The sequence below is a fragment of the Acomys russatus genome, chromosome 2 (assembly GCF_903995435.1).
Source record: "Acomys russatus chromosome 2, mAcoRus1.1, whole genome shotgun sequence".
Classification (NCBI taxonomy): domain Eukaryota; kingdom Metazoa; phylum Chordata; class Mammalia; order Rodentia; family Muridae; genus Acomys; species Acomys russatus.
The window spans coordinates 103,215,843-103,237,034 of NC_067138.1; the positions used below are offsets into that span (position 1 = coordinate 103,215,843).

General features: G+C 46.0%; 1 protein-coding gene across 4 annotated transcripts in view; it reads left to right on the forward strand.

The window, feature by feature from the left end:
• Window positions 1-20,734, forward strand: part of Nfia (nuclear factor I A) — a 345,321-nt gene extending 324,587 nt beyond the window's left edge. For 3 of the 4 annotated variants that reach the window (XM_051164475.1, XM_051164463.1, XM_051164483.1), the window contains one exon: window positions 20,008-20,733. In XM_051164475.1, the coding sequence (XP_051020432.1) occupies window positions 20,008-20,025 (18 nt within the window). In that variant the 3' untranslated portion in view covers window positions 20,026-20,733. Of the gene's footprint in view, window positions 1-20,007 lie in introns of all 4 variants that reach the window. The other variant, XM_051164468.1, reaches the window with a different exon arrangement.
• Window positions 20,735-21,192: the final 458 nt, after the last annotated feature.

Consider the following 21,192-nt stretch of genomic DNA (forward strand, 5'->3'; position numbering starts at 1 on the left):
CTCTCCCAGAAGCCTCACAGTGCATCCTTGTAGCAGAACCCAAGAGAGTGGCTGCTGTCCTGATATTTTCCAACTTGCCTCTGACTCACTGAGGCTCCTGACTTCTAGCATCTCTCTGCTGCTGTTGGTACAAGGTTAGCACAGCTGGCCATTGACTGTCAGTGTCACTCTCCTCCGAAGTGTGAACATGAACACAGAGTAAGAGCAAACTCAGGTCCTCATGGCACTGCCTTGGAAGACACAGGAAGGGCTCAGGATGGGCGGGATAGGCAACTTGCCTCCTGTTGCCTTGGTAATGGAAGAACTGTTGGCTGGCTTTCATGGCCTACAGCCTTTGCCTGTCAGTGTACTCCTTCATCTTCTGATGCCTGGTCATGTGTGTTTACATTTATGCATGGGGACAGAGTGGTACTGGGTAACACAAGGATAATACTATAGGAAAGTCCTGTGATGAGGCCAACCATAGATCAGTCTTGTGCATATTAGGAAAGTAGAGCCACCACTGGGCCAAGAGTCAGAGTACCTAGGTGCCCAGCTCATCTCTGCCACTTGTGACTCAAGTAATGGCTCTTAAGGAGATGAGGGAAGTCAGAATGTATTGGGCACCTACTGTATTCCTCATAGTGTATTGAGCTAAGAGAAAGGCGGTAGGGATATGTAATATAATTACTGCCCTACAAAGTGCACAGACTTCTGGTGGGGGAAGTAGGCAATCTGTATGACAGAAGAGCAGGAAGAACTCTGGAGAGAGAGTGTGGGTGTGGAGAGTATGCATCAGAGGTGACCACAGAGCTAGTTTTGTGGGAGAAGTATCCATGGTGAAAGAATGCTCCTTTAGTGACATGGGATAAAGTGTACCAAGAGGTAGTTAGATTGTGGGTAGAAAGCACTACTTTGTGTGACCTTCTGTCATATAACATTGAGAATTCTGAAGAGTGAGGCTGGAGTTTAAACCAGGTCCTAGTGATGGCTGAGCATGTACCTGGATCTAAGGAGGCCTAGTCATGGGTGAGCATGTACCTGCATCTAAGGAGGGCCTAAGTCATGGGAGAGCATGTACCTGGATCTAAGGAAGGCCTAGTCATGGGAGAGCATGTACCTGGATCTAAGGAGGCCTAGTCATGGGAGAGCATGTACCTGGATCTAAGGAGGCCTAGTCATGGGTGAGCATGTCCCTGGATCTAAGGAGGGCCTGGTCATGGGAGAGCATGTCCCTGGATCTGAGGAGGGCCTGGTCATGGGAGAGCATGTCCCTGGATCTGGGAGACATTTGAACTTTATTTTGTGAAACATTAAGACTTGCAAAAAAGTATGGATGGCTCTGAGCAGCAAGAGGCTTGGCCTTTCTTGGTGTGATCCCCCCACTGGACATGAAATTTACAGGAATTGAATGTAAAGGCATGTGGCCTTGAGTTTTCTCCTTTCTAGGATGAAAGGCAGATCTGAGTTGGCTTATCATGTGATCATGGTGATTCTGTGTAACCTCCTGGTCCCCAGAAGTCACATTTTGACAGTCGTGAATTAACTCCCTCCTTCCATTGGTGGGGCATACGGGTTTTTTTCCTAATTAGAATGCAAAAAATCCCTACCCTTCACTCCCTTTAAACTGAAGCTTGGTAGGCTCCAAGGCAAAACCAGAAGTCTCCGTTGTCAAGACATAGGGCGTGTGAGTGGGAAGAAACAGGACCGTTAACGTGGTGAGACCCCTTGAGTTGAGTCTCCAGCTTTGGCCCTCCATATTGGTTTTCCATGAAGTGCGCCATCATGCTCTCTCATTGGCCAGGAGAATGGCACTTACATATTAAGAACATACTTAGTGTATTCCCAAGGAGCAAGCGGAAGCTCAGCGAACAGCATCAGGCTTTGGTTCTAAGGATAAATCTGTCAAGGAACAGCAGAGACAAGAGTCTGTGTGTACAATTCCACATTTAAAAAGAAAACCATTCAACTTTATGCTTGATGAAGGAAGGCAGGAAAAAATCCCAGTGCAGACCAGGGTTGGGAACCTGGGAAGGGGCAGGGCCGTTTCTGGATGTTTGTTTTGTCAGATGGTCTGCCTGACGTGATTAGCCCTAATGGGGTGGTGATCCTCACTGAATTGCAGATCGCGTGAGTGACTGAAGCTCCACAGAGACCCGAATAAGTGGTGCATATGGTATTACTTAGGCTGCATCTTTTAGCCAAGCTGAAGGCTGGTTTTTTTTTCCTTCCTGTCATCGCACCACATGCAGCACATCTGCCACACATGCGTCTGTCTGTTCCAGAGGTGTCAGGTGGAGAGGTACCTAGGACATCCAGGTTCCTCTGTCCTGAATCACTCTGATTTTGCTCTCCGATCCCTGAGTGTGCCCCACCCCACACTCTCCGGGCAGATAATGGTACCTCAGATTAGCCTGCTTTGCGGCTGCATCAAGATCCCCCCCCCCCCCCCCCCCGATCAATTTATTGACTCTGTCAGAGTGGCTCGTACAGTAATTGTTACAAGAGAAGAATGGAAAGTGAACGCGTGTCCACGGGAAAAGTAAAAAAATGACGGTTCGTTCTTTTCTGATCAACCCTCGCCTCACGGGTCTCCATGTGTTTACACAGCGGAGAGCACTTTACTTAAGTTAATCAGCTCCTTGTACATTATTAATTGTGACAGTTAGGGTGCTGCGTGGCAGGGGAGGGTGTGAGTGAAAGCATTGATCTCATTCAGATGGTGCAGACCCGAGCAGGTGGAGCGCCTCCCTTATCTCAGGGCACTGGGGCCCCATCGGATCACATTCCCCTGATTGACAGCATGAACGACCTCCTCCCATCAATACCATTGATTTGTTGCAGAAGGACAAGGGACGTTTTCAGCTGGAGCTAGACCAGGCGCAGTGATGTGAAGGGGATTGTCTCAGGGTCTCTCAGTTTAGAGACCTAAGCCAGAAGCTAAGGCGCTGTTGTCTCCCAAACACGAACAACCTGGACCTTCAGGAAAAACGGTTCTAGAGGAAGCCTCCTACAAGGGAACAGTTGCTAGGTTCAGTTGAGACCAGCAGTGAGCCAGAGGGTAGAATCACTGTTTGGGGGTGGGGGCAGGTGGGGGAGAAGCTATCACTAATTTCTTGTGGGAAATTTTCTAGCTAAGTGTACATCTTTGAAAGACATTTCATTAAAGTTCAATTTTCATGGCTTCAACCTGCAAACTCTAACATAAATCCTGTGTGAGTGGACGGAGCTGAGTTGGTGTCACTGGTGACCTGGAAATAAAAGGTCAACCATTGGATTTATAGCTTTTTTAGTGAAAAGAACATAAAGATCCTTGCCAGCTGGAGTGAATCCATATTTTAATGTTTCCCAGTTAAGATTATGAAATCTGGGGATTAGGACCATGCTGATCAGTGAAGGTCAAAGCTTAAACGTGACAGGCTAAGTGTCATTCCCACGGGGTTCAAGATAAAACCATCGCTACCCTTGGCAGTCCGGAATGGCTCGCCCATGGCCATTAACTATGGTATAGGGATCCCGCCATCATTACTAAGCCTAATGGTGATTACTACACTAATTAACTATATTATTAAACCACTCTGCTCTTCCCTCATAATGTCCCCAAACAGTAATAGTGAGTTGAATGCTATCAAATAATTCTCATGTATAATCAGGAGTGGGTGGGGATGGAGAGCTGCATCCATGACAAAGGCCTCCTTGTGGGACAAGCAACCAGGGCTGTTTTCCGAGTAAGAACAGTGTGTACTCTCCCCAGACCAAGAGCTGGGGCAACTGCGGAACCACTTGAAGTGTCACAACACACAGTTTTTCCTAATTTAAAAGATATTCCACTTTCAAATTTTCGTAACCTTTTTAGGGTGAGAAAAGTAAATTAAAGAGTCGTTTTGCCAGACCTTTGCTTGCTTTGTGTCAGAGCTCTGAATCCATCCACTTAGGATTTTTATGAAAGGAGAGGAATTGCTTTTTAGTATCTTGATGGGGATGCCTTGGATTTCTGTTATATATCGTACAGTTTTTAAATCCACTTCACGATGCCAGCATTTTTTGAGGTTGAAGAAATAACATGGAAGCTGGTAATTCCCTTGAAGATTATTTACTCGTTTTTCGATAGATATTTAACTGCATGTTGGACTAAACTCTCTCACTTCAATAAAACAGCACCTCTTAGTAAAAGGACCAAAGCCCTGGAGGTGAAACAGCTCACAGACCACATACCTCACGCAGGACAGGGATCCGGAGTCTGCCTGCAGAGAGGAAAGGAACTGGTGTCAGAGTGTGTGGCTTTGGGGGCATGGTCTCTATTTTACAGAGGCATTATATGAAAGCCCAGGATCCATTAGAGCAGTGGTTCCCACCTTCCTATGACCTTTTACAGTTCCTCACGCTGCAGTGACCGCCCCCGCCCCGCCCCCAACCATGAAAGTATTTCATTTGCTACTTCATAACTGTAATGTTGCTACTGTTAGGAACCGCAGTGTAAATACCTATGTTTTCTCATGGTCTTGATGGATCATCCCCCTGAAAGGGTCATTTGACGCCCTTTCCCAGAGAAGTTGAAAACCACAAGCTGAGAACCATTGCAACAGAGCCACACAAGTGCTTTGGGAATCTTGAAGAATAAAAGCTTTTTATTCTATTCTCCTTGGGAGAATTTCTTTCCATAGACTACTGTAGGGTGTGGGGTGTGTGTGTGTGTGTGTGTGTGTGTGTGTGTGTGTGTGTGAGAGAGAGAGAGAGAGAGAGAGAGAGAGGAGAGAGAGAGAGAGAGAGAGAGAGAGAGAGAGAGAGAGAGAGAGAGAGAGAGAGGCCTGTCCGTGCTCCTGGGTAGCTTCTTCCCTGCACAGTTTTCTATCCTCTGCCCTTCACAGTGCAGACAAAGGTTAACATCCCCATCACCACACAGGCAAGCACTCCAAAGTGCTTTTATACAAGATGAGGAATAGGAAGGACCTTTGATTTAAAGTTCAACATTTACATTGATAATTTTGACTAATTTCTATGCTTGCATTCATTAAATTGAAATTGTTTAATTAGAATAAGATGAGAATTGATCATTAGGATTAATTTAACCTGATAGGCTTTGTGTGTGTGTTCCTAAGCAAATATTATGAAATATGGTGATTACAAATCAATGAGAGCTCTGACTTCACGTCAGTGGTGATTTCACATCTTCTCTGCTGTCTGGCTTGCACCACATGTGTTGTTCTCCCCCCCTCCCCCCCCCCCGCCCCATCACCCTCCAGGCAAAGCCACCCTGTATATTTCAGTTAGCTTCTTCCCAAATATTTTCTCCTGCCTAAGTGTGAAGAAGCAGAGGGCTCTTTTAGCCCCTCCCCCATGACATCACAATTCTCCAAACCCTAGCATCTTCCTGGAAAGCTGTTTGCTTGGCTCTTCCCCTGGGGGCTTTGCATCACAATGACCTTTCCCAACCAAGGGCGGCCTGATGGACATCCTCAGGAAGTTCACTAAAGCTCCTCTGGCCTGGGCTCAGGGGTATCAAATCTAGACTGGCCTTTCCCAGTTCCTTGCTGTTTTCCCTGAGTAAGACATGGAATTAGCAAGCGGTGGAGGTGGGGTGGGGAGGGTGGTGGGGTGGGGGAGGAATTCCCAAATGCTGGGTAACTAAGTCTAAGGCAATGTAAGAGAGAAGCCATTCCTCCGCATGCATACTTTACTTACAGGAGGCAGCTTGCTCACTTCATTCCTTTACTTCCATTCAGGAGAGCTAGTTTTTAGAGTTAGCGTGTTGCTTACAGAAAAAAAGGGTGTGAGTGGTGTTGATAGAAGAGACAACATAAACTAGCACACTGTCCAAATTTACCCACACACATAAACAAGTATAAAACATCTTTGAGCTACCAAATTGTTTTGTCTTCAAAGCAGTTAGGAGTTTCAGATCCCTCCCACCCACCATTTTGCAAGAGTTGCTTGGTGACATTGGCAACTGCCTTTTTTTTTTTTTTAATGCCTTTCCTCAATGTCAAGGGCTCATTGGCCATAGACGATGGACCAAAGTTATTATTAGCATTTATGAAAAATAAAGAAGAGAAACAAAAAGAAGAGAGACCAGGGAGTGACCACATCTCATGTATAGAACTGTCAGTTTGCAGATTGGGAGCCAGTCCTGTGGAGAGACTAATGCGCTCTTCAGAGCTATGAGCATAGGTAAACTTCTACCCAGAGAATCAGACTCCGACCCATATCTGTGAACATGGATTCCACTTTACTTGTGTCCACAGTGCATAGAATAAACTCACAAACTGCGTAGCGAAAGGTTTCATTTGAAGCATATTTCTGTTTCCTATATTGGATATTTTTCAGCGTGGGAGTGAAACGAGTCCAGGGCGTTGAGATAGAGTAAAATCAACCACAGAGTCAGAGTCCACGTGCTGTGACCCTACCAGTCCAATAAAGGGCCATGAACTAGCGTTTGAAAAGGAGACTTCTGTCTTGCTGCAGGCAGAGAGGTGTCCCCTCCCTCCCTGTCCCTGCTAAAGCAAAGTATCATCTCCAACCTCCTAGACCCACGAGGACGATCAGACGGCAAAGCATGTCCATCCCCTGTTTCATTTTGTCCTCATACCCACCGGCTAGCAAGGCGGTCTCAGTCCCCTCTCAGCTGATGTGCAAAACCCATGACACAGATCCCTGTGTCTCTGCCCTAACCCACCCTCCTTCTATTTCCTGGGCCCCACAGCAGAGATTCTTGAGCCATTTTATATTAGTGTATCGTGGGTCACCCTGGAGGGCACTGCTGGTGAACCTGAGAACCAAGTGAAAGACCCCCGAAGGGAGACCCTCACTTAAACCTCGGGATGGCACGCACCCAAAAACACACAAACGACCATCTTGCTGTAAACACATGAGGCAGTTTATTGGCGGAGCTCCGGGTCGACATGTATCTCACGCAGGACACAGAGGGGTCAACCCAGAAGCCCAGGAGCTTAGGGTTTATATGGACAAAGGTCAGGGGGAGCGGGAAGTTTTGGCGCGGCCACACATGATTGGTTGTTTCAAACATTTGAACATCAGCAAATTGCGTAGGCAGATCTGGGGTAAGGTCAGACTTAATCACATGGGAACAGTCCTTGGTTCCTGTTCTTCTTGGAACCTGAGGGTAGATGTTTATCTGAGCTAATGACACATCTGGCTAAACTCAAACCTGGAACATTGTGTGCAGGCCTCAAGGGGGGATTAAGCCAACACCATAAGATCGGATGAGGGGTCTTGGCTCATTACTCACTCGACCATGTCCAGTACCTGTTTCTCTCAGGAATTTGTCCTTGTGTATCCTCCCTATCTTTTACGGCCAGCCGGTCCCTGGAACACTCAATAGGCCTTTGTCCCCTAGCTCTGTATTCCTTGTGACTTATCATCTGGGGCCTTGGGCTAGCATACCTGCCGACCTGCATTATGAGTTAGAGAGCTCTGCTGTTCTGGTTGCTTTAATGCTAATTAAAAATTCTCTTTCACAAGAAACCTGCGTGGTGGTCACAGCTCAGAGAGAACTGTGTGAACAGACTCCGTGAGAGGACAGTCGCCATCAGCACTACTGCATGCTGTCCTCGGCTACTGGCTTGCTTGATAAATTCTTATTCTGAGAGAAGGCAAAGGACACAGCCCTTCACTCTCCCTCTCCCTCTGCACTTCACGAAGACCATAGCCGGCTCTTCCAGCCTCCTGGACCCTTGCTTAGCAAAGAGCTGAGTGTCAGTCTTGGCTAACCGGGAACCAGCTCGCTCTGTCTTAGGGAACAATTTAGAATCTCAACTTTGGCTCTTCCTCTTAGGTGTGCACTCATTGGCTTCTGTTACCCGAGATATTGTTGACCTCAAAAACCTCTTGTAGTTTTTTAGTAAATATAAAATGAGATTTGTGGAGGTTGGAAACATTTTTCTAACAACACTTTTCAACTTCATTCACAAGATAGAAAATGGTATAAAGAAGCCGGCATCTTCATATCTGAAAAGAACACATGTGTGTTGGCCGCTTCCACAAAAGGCTGAAAGTAACTGCAGAAAACTTGAAGTCATGGCAATGAAGTTATGTCCTAGAATTCCATATCCTATGTGTCTAGAACCCATGATTCACCCTTGCTTTGATGGTAATTCAAATGCCTAATTTCTTAAAAATTAGGGAGATCTAGTCTGTTGGTCCTACATGTTTTCTTTCTTGTAGCCTCAAAGATAGGTCTGCAGAAATGTTCATGGCAACTATAGTTCAGTGTCGCCCGGAGCCTCTGAGAGGTCTGCTGTGCCTGAGAAAGCAGTTCATATTCTGGCCTTAAAACATTCTTGCGTTAAGCCTTGGAAACTAGCACACTGTGCCGGCACAGTTCAGAGAAGACCCATGTAAATGAGGCTGTGTTGTAAACTCTGGATGAGGTATTTTATTTAGTTTAACCCTGAACTTGAACTCATAAATGTGTCCTGCAGAACAATACAGAAAAGCTGATGTGGTTGAACAGGAAGTCATATTTTAGCCCAGACAGTTCACTTCTTTAACACTAGGGAAAATATTGAAAAATTATTTTTTTAAACTGGAGCATCTTCTAGAATAGCAGTTTATCATGTCTACAAGATGTTTGTAATGGCAAGTGGCAATGAAAGCCGGTGTACGTGGTTTGAACCTGCCACCATTCTTGTGAAATAAGCAGTAGGATCTCCCATTAGTACGGTAGTCTAACAGGGGCAAAGGGCCCTTAAAAGACTTGACGAGCATATAATAGTCTTACGGTCCATATTAATTTTTTTAAGCAGTAGCACAGTAGATGTGTGTGGTATCTCCAAGCTAGTACTCAGTATGTGTTCTGAACTGTTACTAAGTTTTTGTGGCTGGTGGAGCACTCCCAACTGGGACTTAGCCAGAAGAGCAAGTGAGAGTAACATGCTTGCATGCCTGGTTGACTCAGTCTTTGCTTTTGAGATGATCTACCCAGAAATCCTTACTAGAAAGGTGAAAATAAATATTCTGTGCAAGGGTGATATTCCTTTCCTCCAAGTCACTCTGCCTGTCACCTGTACTTCATTCATAACCAAATCACAGGTAAGGCCAGCCCTTCAGGTGGACACCTGGCATGCCTGTGGGGTCTTCGCCTTGTATTCCAACTCTGTAGACTGCGTCTTTACAACTCCTGGAAATACTTGGGGAAAAATTGAATTGTTTGTAGTAATGAGTATTGCTCAGTTATAAATTTAATCTACACATCAGAAGGAAGTAAATCTAGGCATAAAAACACGTGCTGTCTCAGCATTAAGGGGGAAAAAACCTGTCATGGAAGTTGTAAACTCCCCCCTTCCCATGTGGTCATGTTATTACCAGTCACTTCTTAACAAAGGCAAGTTTTATTGTAAAACTCTAAATCCTGTCACAGTCTCTGGAGGAGGAGGCAAGCATTTCTCCTTGGCCCTGGTTTGGGGCTTAGAAGATATGCTGAGGGAAACCACTAACCAGGGTTGTCAGCAGTCGTGACCCCACTGGTAATCCCTATTTCCCATGCACAGTCTCAGGGTTGAGGGGGTGGCGGGTGGGGGGAGACTTCCCTAATGATTGCTGGTGTTTTAGGCTAATTTTGCTGGCTTGTGGTTGTTTTGTTTTGTTTTTTTTTCCCCCATTTTGTTCTGTTTTGTTTTGTTGGGCTTTTTTGTCTTGTTTTGTTTATTTCCTCCAGCCTGGGGTGCACAGATGTTAAGCTGGGCCCTCTTGTGTCCCGCACAGCCTTCCAAGGTGGCGTTTATTCAAACCTCAGAGTGGGGCACGAATACTCTAATCCCTAGCAAAAATCACTGCCAATGGTGGGCATAGAAGAGATGACTCCTGGGCCAGCAGACTCTAAAGCCAGGTGTTCTGGAGGGGAAGGCGGTGTAGGGGTGACAGTGTCTGCAGTGCACACAGAGAAGGTTCCAGAGCAGCCACTGATGGGTCTGGATTTTAGTCCAGGGGTCCCAGACTTGCAGCCAATACTGCACATCACTCTCAGTCTTTGATCTCAAGAATTCAGAAACCGCAGAGCTACAGCTTTGTCCACTGTGTGCTCAGAGTGCTCCTCCGCGCCTGCCTCTGATGCACTTCGAAGCTTCTGTTCCAGCTGCCTGCCAAAGGGGTGGTAGCTCCCTTCCGTCTTGCTTCCTCTTGCAGTGAGTGGAATAGGAAGTAAGGTTGGATTGGACAGCCTTTGAGAGATTAGGAGTCTTCTGTGCTTCCTCTGCGGCCTTTCCACAGCTCAGCAGGAAGGAAGAACCTTGCTGGAGGTGGAAGTGGGAAGCCAGACCCAAGAGAGAAAACAGAGGCAGTGCACAGAAGACAGAAGCAAAGACCTGTGCACAGGCCGGACAGGAGGCACCTGCTGGCCAGAAAGCCCCACAATGGCTGGGGAGAGTGGCACAAGCCTGTACCATCATATTTGGGGAGTATAGGCGAGAAGCTTGGGGTCATCCTAGTGTGAATGGTGACTTCAAGGCCAGTCTGGGTTACATGTAACCCGGTCTTGAAACAACAACCGTGTTTCAAGGTGCAGGTGTCACACAGTCACAAAGGCCCCAGTGGCAGAAGCGTGAGAGCTGGAGTTTGTCCCTGGCAGGGGGCCAGAGATGCTGGCACTCTGCTGCAGGAATGCCTGTGAGCAAATCCTGAAATGACTGGGCTTCGAACTGTCACATTCCGCTCCCTTTCCTGGCTTTATCTGCCCACAGGGTGAGGACAGCAGTCCTAGAGGTGGGTTTGCTCTAAGCCCCAGCCATGTTTGGGAGGAAGAGCTCTGGTAGAAAAGGGCCCACCACGCTCTACTGAGCACCGACCTCCGCTCCCTGCCTTTCTCTTCAAAGAGAAACATCACCTCCCTGGGCCACCATTCAGCTAACCCCAAGTGTGACTGCCTGCCCTTGTTAGACAGCGGGCGTTTAATAAAAATTGGAATCCAATATGTAGAGAACTTACTTTTTTTTTTTTTTCATTTTGTAGCTCCCCAGGAAATCATGTTACTTTCTTGCCTCCACTCTACACAACTTTCTCCTGAAGAAAAGTAAAAAGTTGGAGAAAAGAATACTTGAATGCGAAAAATCAAAACTAAGAAAGGGCCCTCTTAAGACAGACAGTAGCCACTAATAAAGCCGTCTTTGTGTCTCAAGAGCAAACCTACCTTTTATGACTAACTTCCTGGATGAGAAAGGCTTAGTCTTATGTATCTAGGCATTAAATACAACACTTAATGAAATGGAAAGAAAATTCTTCTTTTGTCCTGCTTGTACAGGACCGAGGTGTGAAGCGTCCACGGCTAGCGGCTCGTTGATATGTTGATCTTCGTAGGATTGAAATACAAAAGAGAACTGGTGGCAAACATAGGGAGAAAACTAAACCCAAAGCCCCTTTGACTGTCTGTCTGTCTGTCTGTCTGTCTCTCTCCCTCCCACACACACATAAACACACTACATTCACACCACATTTTCCAAGGCCAGGCTGTTGTGCCACCACCTCAGCTCCGCCCAGCATGTCCGGTACTGTCACCCCAACTGAGGAGGAGATAGGAGTTCAGGACAATTTCATCAGGTTGCTGTCCCCTTAATCTCCACGCTGCACCTCAGATCTCAGGCAGCTTCCATGGCTTAGACTTACTTTAATGGATAGAATCTATTTTTTTTTTTTTTTATGAAAAAGCAGGAAATAAGCTGTCTCTTTCATAAAAAGATTTACAAAATGTAATCATTGTTGAAATATTCCCTTTGAACTGCCATGTCCACGGGGGTCTCCGGCTCCCAGAGGCCGGCTTCATTAGAGCCTCCTCCCAAGCGCTGCAGAAGGGCAGGTACGCTGGTGGGGCCGCTTTGATGTCTTCAATGAATGAAAGAAAAGCACAATAAAAAAGAGCTGTTGATCAAGCATAAAATACTCTTTAAGCTGACAGAATAGCAGCGTTAACACACCCTAAGCTGCTTTTACTCCCCCCCCCCCCCACCCTTTTCCTCACGTTTTCCTGTGCTTTGTGTACAGTGGGGGTTTGTGTTTTATAAGAAGTCTCTGATCTATGTAGTATGCCATTCACTAACAAAAACCAAAATAGGATTGTTTCTGTCCCACTTGGTTTCCTGACTACTCCCTGTCTCCCTCCCTCCCTCCCGGCACCCCTCGTCCCCAGCCTGGAAGGCCTGCAGTTTAGCCTGATGCTTTTCAGGGGCTTGAGCTCCTTTTGTATCGTGGGTTTCACTGCTCTGACTTTAATACCACAATTAAAGACAGATTTTTACTTTCTCAAGAACTTTCCCTTGCAACTAGAAAAAGGAGCTGGCACAGACACTTTTAACAAAAACAAAACAAAACAAAAACCTATATCACTTAATATGAGAAAACACTAGATTGAGTGACCACTTTCTTCAGAGATGGGTTCTCTTTAGACCCACTGGACCCTTAGGGCCATATTTAACAGCAGAGAAGCTCAGCCTTGGTTTCCTGAACTTGCACTCAGTCAGGTACCTCATTAATCCCCTCAAAATGGGCAAAGATATGAAGCTGAAAACTTGAGACTCAAAGGTGCCAACAACCTTGCCTAAAGTCATCTAGCTAGTCCACAGAGTGCAGGTGCCAGTATTCCTGGGAGGCTGGACACCAGAGGTCAAGGGTGTGCCCTGGGAAATAGCCCTGTAGTAGGTCCTCTGAGCCAATGCAAGTGGGCCAGAGGGCAGTTTTTAACACAAAAGTCTTTGGTTTCATGGGAGTGAGAGTCACAGAGGAAAATATAAAGAAAGACCAAGAAGAAAATAGACTTGGTCGTAAGAGTGGTACCAGGGTGAGCTGGGATACGGTGAGATTCTAGCCGAAGAGCAGCCTGCAGAGCTGGACTGTGTGTGCACTTTCAGTTTGAAGATACCGGATGGTTTATTGGATAAAAATATTGGTGTTTTCCCGTATTGAGGTTTGAACCAAAGCAGAGGTCTTGGCTGGGAGCAGCAGCTTCGTCCTCCAGGGACCGGTGGTTTGGACAAGTGCTGTGTATGTAGTAAGCAGGCAGAAGGCCATGTTACAAAACTATTGCACATGCTACTGATGCAGTTGGCCCCATTGCAACAGCTCATCAATCGGAACTGCCTGGAGCAGCCCTTAGAGACTTGTGCCTCTCCAAGGAGGGTGCCTGGCACTGCCCACGGGAGGCCACAGCATGTGCGGTGAGCATGCATGTGGCCTTGCTGAGCTCTGGACACCTATCGAGATAACGGGGAGCAGCTGGTGCCTGGCTATAGGGAGCAGAATCCTGCTTTTTCCTTCTTCCTTTCCTTAACAGTATTTGTTCAGCACCTCCTCTGCTTGACACTGGGCAAGACCCTGGGGTTACCACACTGAGAACATAAGTAGCTTTCTTGGGAAGGAACAGACTGTCATAGTCCCACCAAAGTAATAGATGAAGCCTATAGGGAAAGACCCTTGAAAAGGCCCCTCATGGGGGTGGGGGGAGAGCATCTGTGGAAGGCGTGAGGGGGGAGTATCTGTGGAAGGTGTGGGGGGGGAGCATCTGTGGAAGGGGTAGGGGGGGAGAGCATCTGTGGAAGGTGTGGGGGGGGAGCATCTGTGGAAGGGGTAGGGGGGGAGAGCATCTGTGGAAGGCCAAGATGGCTCAGCAGGTAAAGCTGCCTGCTATCAAGCCTGATAGCCTGAGTTCAATCCCTGGAACCTACATGATAGAAAAAGAGAACCAACTCCTACAAGGTGTCCCTGACCTCCACAGCTCACACACACACACACACACACACACACACACACACACACACACACACACACACACCACACACATACATACACACATACACATACATACACACACATATACACACATACACACAACACACACATATACACACACAACACACACACACAACACACACACACACACAACACACACATACACACACACACATATACACACACATACACATACACACACACATATACACACACAACACACACACACACACAACACACACATACATACACACACATATACACACACATACACATACACACACACATATACACACACAACACACACACACACACAACACACACATACATACACACACATATACACACACATACACACACACCACACACATACATACACACCACATACATACACACACATACACATACACACACACACCACACACATACACACACGCACACTCACTCACTCACTCACTCACTCACAAATGTAATTTTTTAAATTTTTAAAGAAAGGGGGTTATTCAGTCTTAGACCCTAGGGACAAGCAAGTGTTAACATGACAAGGAAGAGGCTTAGCCTGTGCCCAGGCCCAGCAGGGAGGAAGCATTTGGCTTTGGGGGGGATCTGGAAGGAGTTTAACACAGGCCAAGTGGTGAAAAGATAAGGCTACAAAGGTAAGCAAGGCCACTCATGGACCATTAATGTTTTAATAGTTTCCTGTACAATAAACAAGTCTTGGTTTAGAGTTATTGAAAACAGGCTTTCTTTAATTAACAAAATAAAATCAGACAAGAAAAATGGCTGTGGAGATGAGAGCCTGAGGCTGGCCATAACTAACACCCTTTCAGAAACCAGCACTGACTACGCCGTCTTCTCTCATTCCCATCCCAGCACAGAACGCTTCATACGTGACGTCATACATCCCACCCACGGAATTCAGTGTGGGGGCTTCGGACATTTGGCCCCAGCAGTCAACACAAGTTTATCAAGATCCTTCCAGAAATCCTGAAAGTCGTAGAGGTCTAAGGCCAGCCTCTTCTTTCTGGCCACTAAAGTCCTTAATTTCTTTAATTCCTAACATTCCCAGACCCTCATGTACATAACAGCAAGCAAACTGCAGGATCTTGTTGCTTTCTGACCAAGGGCCTAAGGGCTCCTAAATGGTTGATCCTAAAAGGAGACACTAGAGTGCACACAGAGGTCTGTCTACTCCTTCTGTGTCAGAGACAGGGATGACCCCCCGGCCCCCCGCTTTTGGCTGATTTGCCAAGGACAACTCATTTGTGCTAAATAGTAGGCTTAGTTCATGCAAACAAGAACAGGAAGCCAAAAATGACTGACTGACTGGATTAGTATGGTACCACAGAGGTAGCCTTACCACGAGGGACAAAATGGTAACCGCACTCAATGCAGATCCGCTTGCTCTGTCCTCTGTGGGGCTGGTAGGGAGTACTGTGTCAGAGCGGGGAGCTTCCTGTATTTTTGTGTTTCCGTTTATGTGTGTAAATGTCCTTAAATAACCCACCTCACCGGGAGAAGAAAGCTGTGTCACACCCAGTCCTGGATTCCACATTAACAACCTCCTTCCGTGCAGTGTTAAACTTTGCCCTTGAGGCCTTTTGTTCAACTTTTTAATTTGAAAAACAGATTTTTGCCGTCACAGTCTGTCCTGCCCTCCACAGCACCCTCTCCTGAAACCCACGCCCCTCCCCCCAAGTAAAGTGTAACTACCTCAGATCTATTTCCTTCTTGTTTTTAAAATGTATGGCCCTGCCCTCTGAGTAGAAAGGGAGACTGTAAAAGAAGTTGTGTGTGTTAGAATATTACTGGTTGTTGACAAGAAGGTGTCCCTTGGCTTCCTCACCCATTTCCAGTAGAGTCAGGACCGACTCCATTTTGTAGTTGTTCACAACAAGGCACAAGAGAAGAGGCAGGCTGCCTCTGTCACGGCGCCTGCGGGCCATCTCAGCCCTCTTGAATAGGATGCTTATGGTTCATAAACCCTGACTACTGTGAGAATTCCAGAGTCCCCAGAGAACGGGGCTGGACCTTTCATGGACCTGTAAATTAAGGGGCGGGGAGCGTGATAAAAACTCCTAGGAGAGCTGTGCCCCAATGGTTAAATGAAATTTTATAAGCACGTCCGTTCGGCGCAGAGCTGGTTTGCATTACATGAGTTGAATACCTTGGAGACGCCACATCTGCAGGCACTTTATTGAATCCTGAGTCAGCACTTTCCAACCTGATGAGATTACTTCTCCATCTGACCGGCTGGAAGGAAAGCTGAGCCCTTGTCTTGGGCTGCAGATTCCTTTTGATGTTTCACCTTGAACACTGAAAGAGGACAGGTTCCCCCTCCCACCCCGGCACATCCCAAGCTGTGGACTTTGGGAATGTAACTGGCTAATTCTTTTTTGAAACTAGAGCCTTTGTGGGAGTGTGGATTTATGGGCCACCAAATCAACTGTAGTTGAATGTTCCTGGGGGGTGGGGGTGAGGCCTAGATCAAAGCTCAGTGTTTACTTCCTCAATGTAAATGTATCAAGATAGCATCCTCTGATGCTGTACTGTAATATTGCCACTAGCTGCTGATAAGGGACAGAGATTCCTTTGTAGTTGCCTGGATACTGTAGGGCAGATTAGGGGACTATAAAGTATGGAGGCAGACGCCAGAAGCCCTATGAAAATGCAAGCGCATGTCAGATGTGAGGGTGGTTTTTCTGACCCAGTGATTTGGTTCAACCCAAGAACTGGGCAGTCTCTGATTCCTTGTCTATTTTCCTGCCCCAAGAAGGAAGGTGCGGAGCCGTTCTTTAGTGGGCATTCTCCAACTTGCAGTGTTTTCAAAAAGCAGAAATTTAAAGGAAAATGTCACAAGGAAAAAAAAACCACAGCTTTTCCTGTTGTTACCTTTTCCATCTACTATGATTAGCAGTTCGTGGAAGGTTGTAGAAGGTCAGAGGCACCTCTGTGTGGGTGGCTGCCACACCCCTCACAGTGTCTTCCACTATAAACTGACCAATAGAAAACTTGGCAAAATGGATGAATTTCTTATTGTTACAACTGTTTCCACTGTTTACTAAGAGACCTCATTCAAAAAATGAAAGAAGAAAGAATGAAAGAGTGAGAGAAAGAGAGAGAGAAGAGGGAAGGGAAGGGAAGGGAAGTTCGTGTGTGGCTCCCCTATCTGGCTTTGCATTCTGGAAGCCCTTGGTCAAGTAGCTGGGTTAATTGTCACGAAGATTAGTGTGATGTTGAAATAAGTACTAATGGTCAAATTACAGGAGTGAAAAGTGGAAGAATAGGTTTTGGTTTGGGCCTGAAAGGGTTAATTAAGGTTTTTTCACGGGTTATTAAAGACCCCCAACCCCTGCCTTAGGAGTCGCATTGACAGCCCACCACAGGGCTGCTAGGCTCCTCTATTGACGAGTTGCTGGTAGGAGCACAATAGCCTCCCTCCGTATCTTCAAATCATTGCTAAAATCATCTCAAGGAAGAAAAAAAGAAAAAAAAGTTCCTGAGCTTTAACATTAGACAAAAGCCTGGGAGTTGCAGTGTGCAGCTCAAAAACCCAGAGTCAGCAACTTCTATTGATTAAAAACTAACCTTTAAAGTAACTCTGAGAGTGTGTGGTTAGCATTTAAATTCAAACATGTCATGAGTTGATTTGTGTTACTGAACACCAACTCAGAAGGAGTAACATTCACAGCACAGATTTTCTTTCTTTTTTTTTTCTAACTCCCTTAAGCAGCTAAAGTATTTCATGAAATGTCAATAGGGCAAAAAATAAAAAGGGGAGGGGCTAATGTGGGGCCTCATAGTTTTCTTTCCCATGCAAATATTCACACCCCCCCCCCAAAAGAAAAGTGTGGAGAGGGAAACACAATAATTAGCCCTTTGTCTAACTTTCTCAAATGCCAAAGAAAGACAGATTAATTAAATATACAACAGTGTTGGTTTTTGGAGTGGGGGTCTAGCTTGCTGGGTAGGGTCATAAATTAGGCAGAATAAATACTTCAGTGTGTTTGCAGTGGGCCTGCTACGTCAGAACCGCGGGAAGGCTGGTGGGAGGAGAGTGAGAGGGTTTCTTGCTAATGACAGTCACGTCTGGGTCTGTCTGGTTGCTAAGAGCAACCAGACATGATGTAACACCAGGATGAACTTGAACTTGGGGGACTTGGAAAGAGAACAATAGGACCAGCGCAATCAATAAAGCCTATTTCAGAGGAGGGTTACGGAGCCGCTCTGGGGTAACCTTGTGGGCGAGGCGCGCACTGAATTAGTAAAATGTATGAAGAAACGCTTGTTTTTTTGCTTTGCTTTGCTTTGCTTTTTAACTGAAGTGCAGGGCACTGCTGCTTTTGGTAGGCCCCTGAGTCTAGAGACCGAGACCATGGGACGGAAAACTGCTCCCCCTGCCGACCCGACCCACCAGGTCCCAGGCCTTTACTTCAGACCAGTTAGACTGAAAAAAGTCTGGAATCTCAAAACCGCCATAGAAAGCCTGCAAACAGGGTGAGAACAGCACCAGCCACTCAGTTTGAGGCTGGTCTGTGTACGAGCAAATGTGGAAAGTGGGTCTGTGTAGCCATCAGCAGAGACTTCAAACAGACAGAGTTTGGGGTCTACTTCCGCGCTCCCCCCTCCCCAAGCCTTTCCCACTCATCTTTTCTTTCATCCACTTAGATTTAGGCCATGCGCACTTGCCGGGGTGATTTCTTTTCCAGATGTAAGTAGCTTTATCGTGTTTCCCAGAGCACACGGTCAGAGAGTAACATCTACCCATCCACAGGATGCGTAGTTCTGTGGTCAGAGTGTAGGGTTGTTTGGTTGGTTTTTGCTTGTTTGTTTGTTTTGGGTGGTTTTGTTGTTGTGTGTGTCGGGGGAGGGTGTTTTTTGTTTTTAAAGGCACTTTGGAAATCAAAGGTAGCTTGTGTGACCAGGAAATCTTACACCAACCTCCATGGAGCTATCAGTTAACCACTTATCCCTGGGATCAAAGGAGTCCCAGCTTTCCTTAATTGAATCTCTCTGAGAACCTTAGCCCTCCAGAATCAGCCCTGATGTAACCCTGGTGGGTGCCTTCGCCACAGAGCTCACAGCCTAGATGCTGGTAGGCTTTCTGACTCCCGACAAAAGTATGGGATTCTTCAGAGTTCTTAGAGGAAGGTTGGCAAAGGTCATACAGTTTTTTTAACTTCACTTGAGAAATTAATTGTGAGGTTGGTCTATAATTGATCATTTTGTTTAGCTAACTTTCTTTGTTGGCCAAGAAATACCAGCACACACGAAGGTAGTCACCTGGGTGTTTATGAAAGGGACATAAGGCTGGGTCCACAAGCTGACAGCTCCAAGGGCACACTGAGTGGGCAGCAACACAAGTGAGCGTGACAGTGCTCCATAAGGCACCGTCTTGATTATTATGTATCTTTTCTAAGAGTGTAATATTTTTGTTGTTGTTGTTTCGACACAGGGTCTCTCTGTGTAGCCTTGGCTGTCCTGGACTCACTTTGTAGACCAGGCTAGCCTCGAACTCACAGCGATCCGCCTGCCTCTGCCTCCCCAGTACTGCGATTAAAGGCATGTGCCACCACCGCCCAGCTCCTAAGAGTATAATTTTTAGTATATTAAGGTGAAAGTAAGATGAATTTGTACCATAAACTCCCCATCGTAACAAGGGAGAGAAACAGAGTGACCAATCTGGTTTCCCCATCCTCTGGGTCACCAGTGAGTTTTCTGTATTGGCTGCCATCACCGGGGCCACCTACAAAGTGTTGTGTTCACACGTTTAGCACCTGTCTCTACCACCTACACCTCACTGAAAAAAATATATTGATCACTATAGCCCCTCACCTCACCCATCAGGCACTTTCCAATCAATTCGCTTCTCTTCCTTGGTTCTGAGCTAGGTACTAAGATTGCCAGCCACCTTGGCCTCCCATCACTGCTCACCACCCGGCTACAAAACCTGATGTCAATGCCATGGGTCCAGAAAAGCTTTGCTTGCTAAGGTAGACCCAGAACCTTGGCAAGCCCCAACAAAGACAATGGGTTTTAGTGTCAGAGGAGTAAGATAAATTTCAGTGGCTCAGGACTTAGTATCACCTGTCATTCCTTGTCTTCGTATAAACCCCCAAGGCCAACTGGGACCTCCCCCGACTCCATAGTTAAAAGAGCAACTTTTGAAATAGTTTAACAGAATGGAACGTTGCTGTGCTTGCACGCTGAGGATCACCATGAGCCTTGCTTGTACGGGGCAAGTGCTACCCCTACCACGACACCTGCATTTCTGATTATACTTTTCCTTTTGCCTTCCAGTCCTGGTACCTGGGATAAAAGTTGCAGCATCCCACCACCCACCGGACAGACCACCTGACCCCTTCTCAACTCTGTAACACGGACGCAACCTCAACCCAGAGCAGTTACAACTTCACTGTCGGTAGAAGAAGGGGAGACAACCTGACTCCGATCAACTTGGACATGGAAAACAGCAAGCATCGTGGTCCAACAGCAAAGGCCATAACTTTTCGGGATTTTTTTTTTTAAATAATACTTTAAGGACTGTCGTAATTTCTCATACGGTGCTGGAAATGGTTGGGCTGCGTGACGTTTGAAGTGTTTCCGGTGGTGGTGTGAGCATTAGGCGAAGTGGCTGGCAGAGGATGAGCCTTGCTCACTAACTTCCTGTTGTAACACACTTGCCTCGCGAGCCTGGCCTTTTCACAGTATTTCATGGATTTGCCCACCACAGGTGTGAATCTCCCCGAGCATCTGGAGGCACCTGGAGAACAGAATTTTTTGTAGTAGCTGAGATCTGAGATCTGTAACTTACAGGACACTCAAAGGGCAATTTTTTTTTTCTGTAACATATTAGAAAAAGAAAATGCAGTTACATTGATCTTTCTTTTCGTTTGCTTTGGTTCAGAAGTCAGTAGTTACATACATAACACAGCCCGCGAGGACAGCGAACCCACTCGTGTCGCAGAACAATTCTAAAAAGACAGCAAAGACTACTACTATCAGTTTGGTTGTTTTTGTTTTTGTTTTTGTTTTTAAAGTTTTGAAATGCTGCACTTACATTTTAAAAAAACATTTTTCAACAATTTCAACAATGACACAAAAATTCACATGGGAATGGGGAAGATGGTCTGTTTTGACAGAAACTGACAGGAATCAAAACAATCGAATTTTGAATTGAGTGAAGTGCAATTTCATTGGATAGCTAAGTATCTTTGTAAGATAGAGATTGTTGAAAATTCTATTTTTGTTTTTCAAGTCCTCCCACCCCAGGACTCTAAATTATTGGGGTAAAAAACAGCCTTGCAAGAAAAAGGGGAGCTATTTTTGCTTTTTATGTTTTTTATTGTTAAACTTGTATCCCTTTAAAAAAAACTGAAGGAAAAAATTTAAAAAAAAAAAACAAAAAAAAAAACAAATCTAATGGTGCTTTTACCACAATATGTTAACTACATTAAATGCTAATTAATTATTTTCTGTTATCAA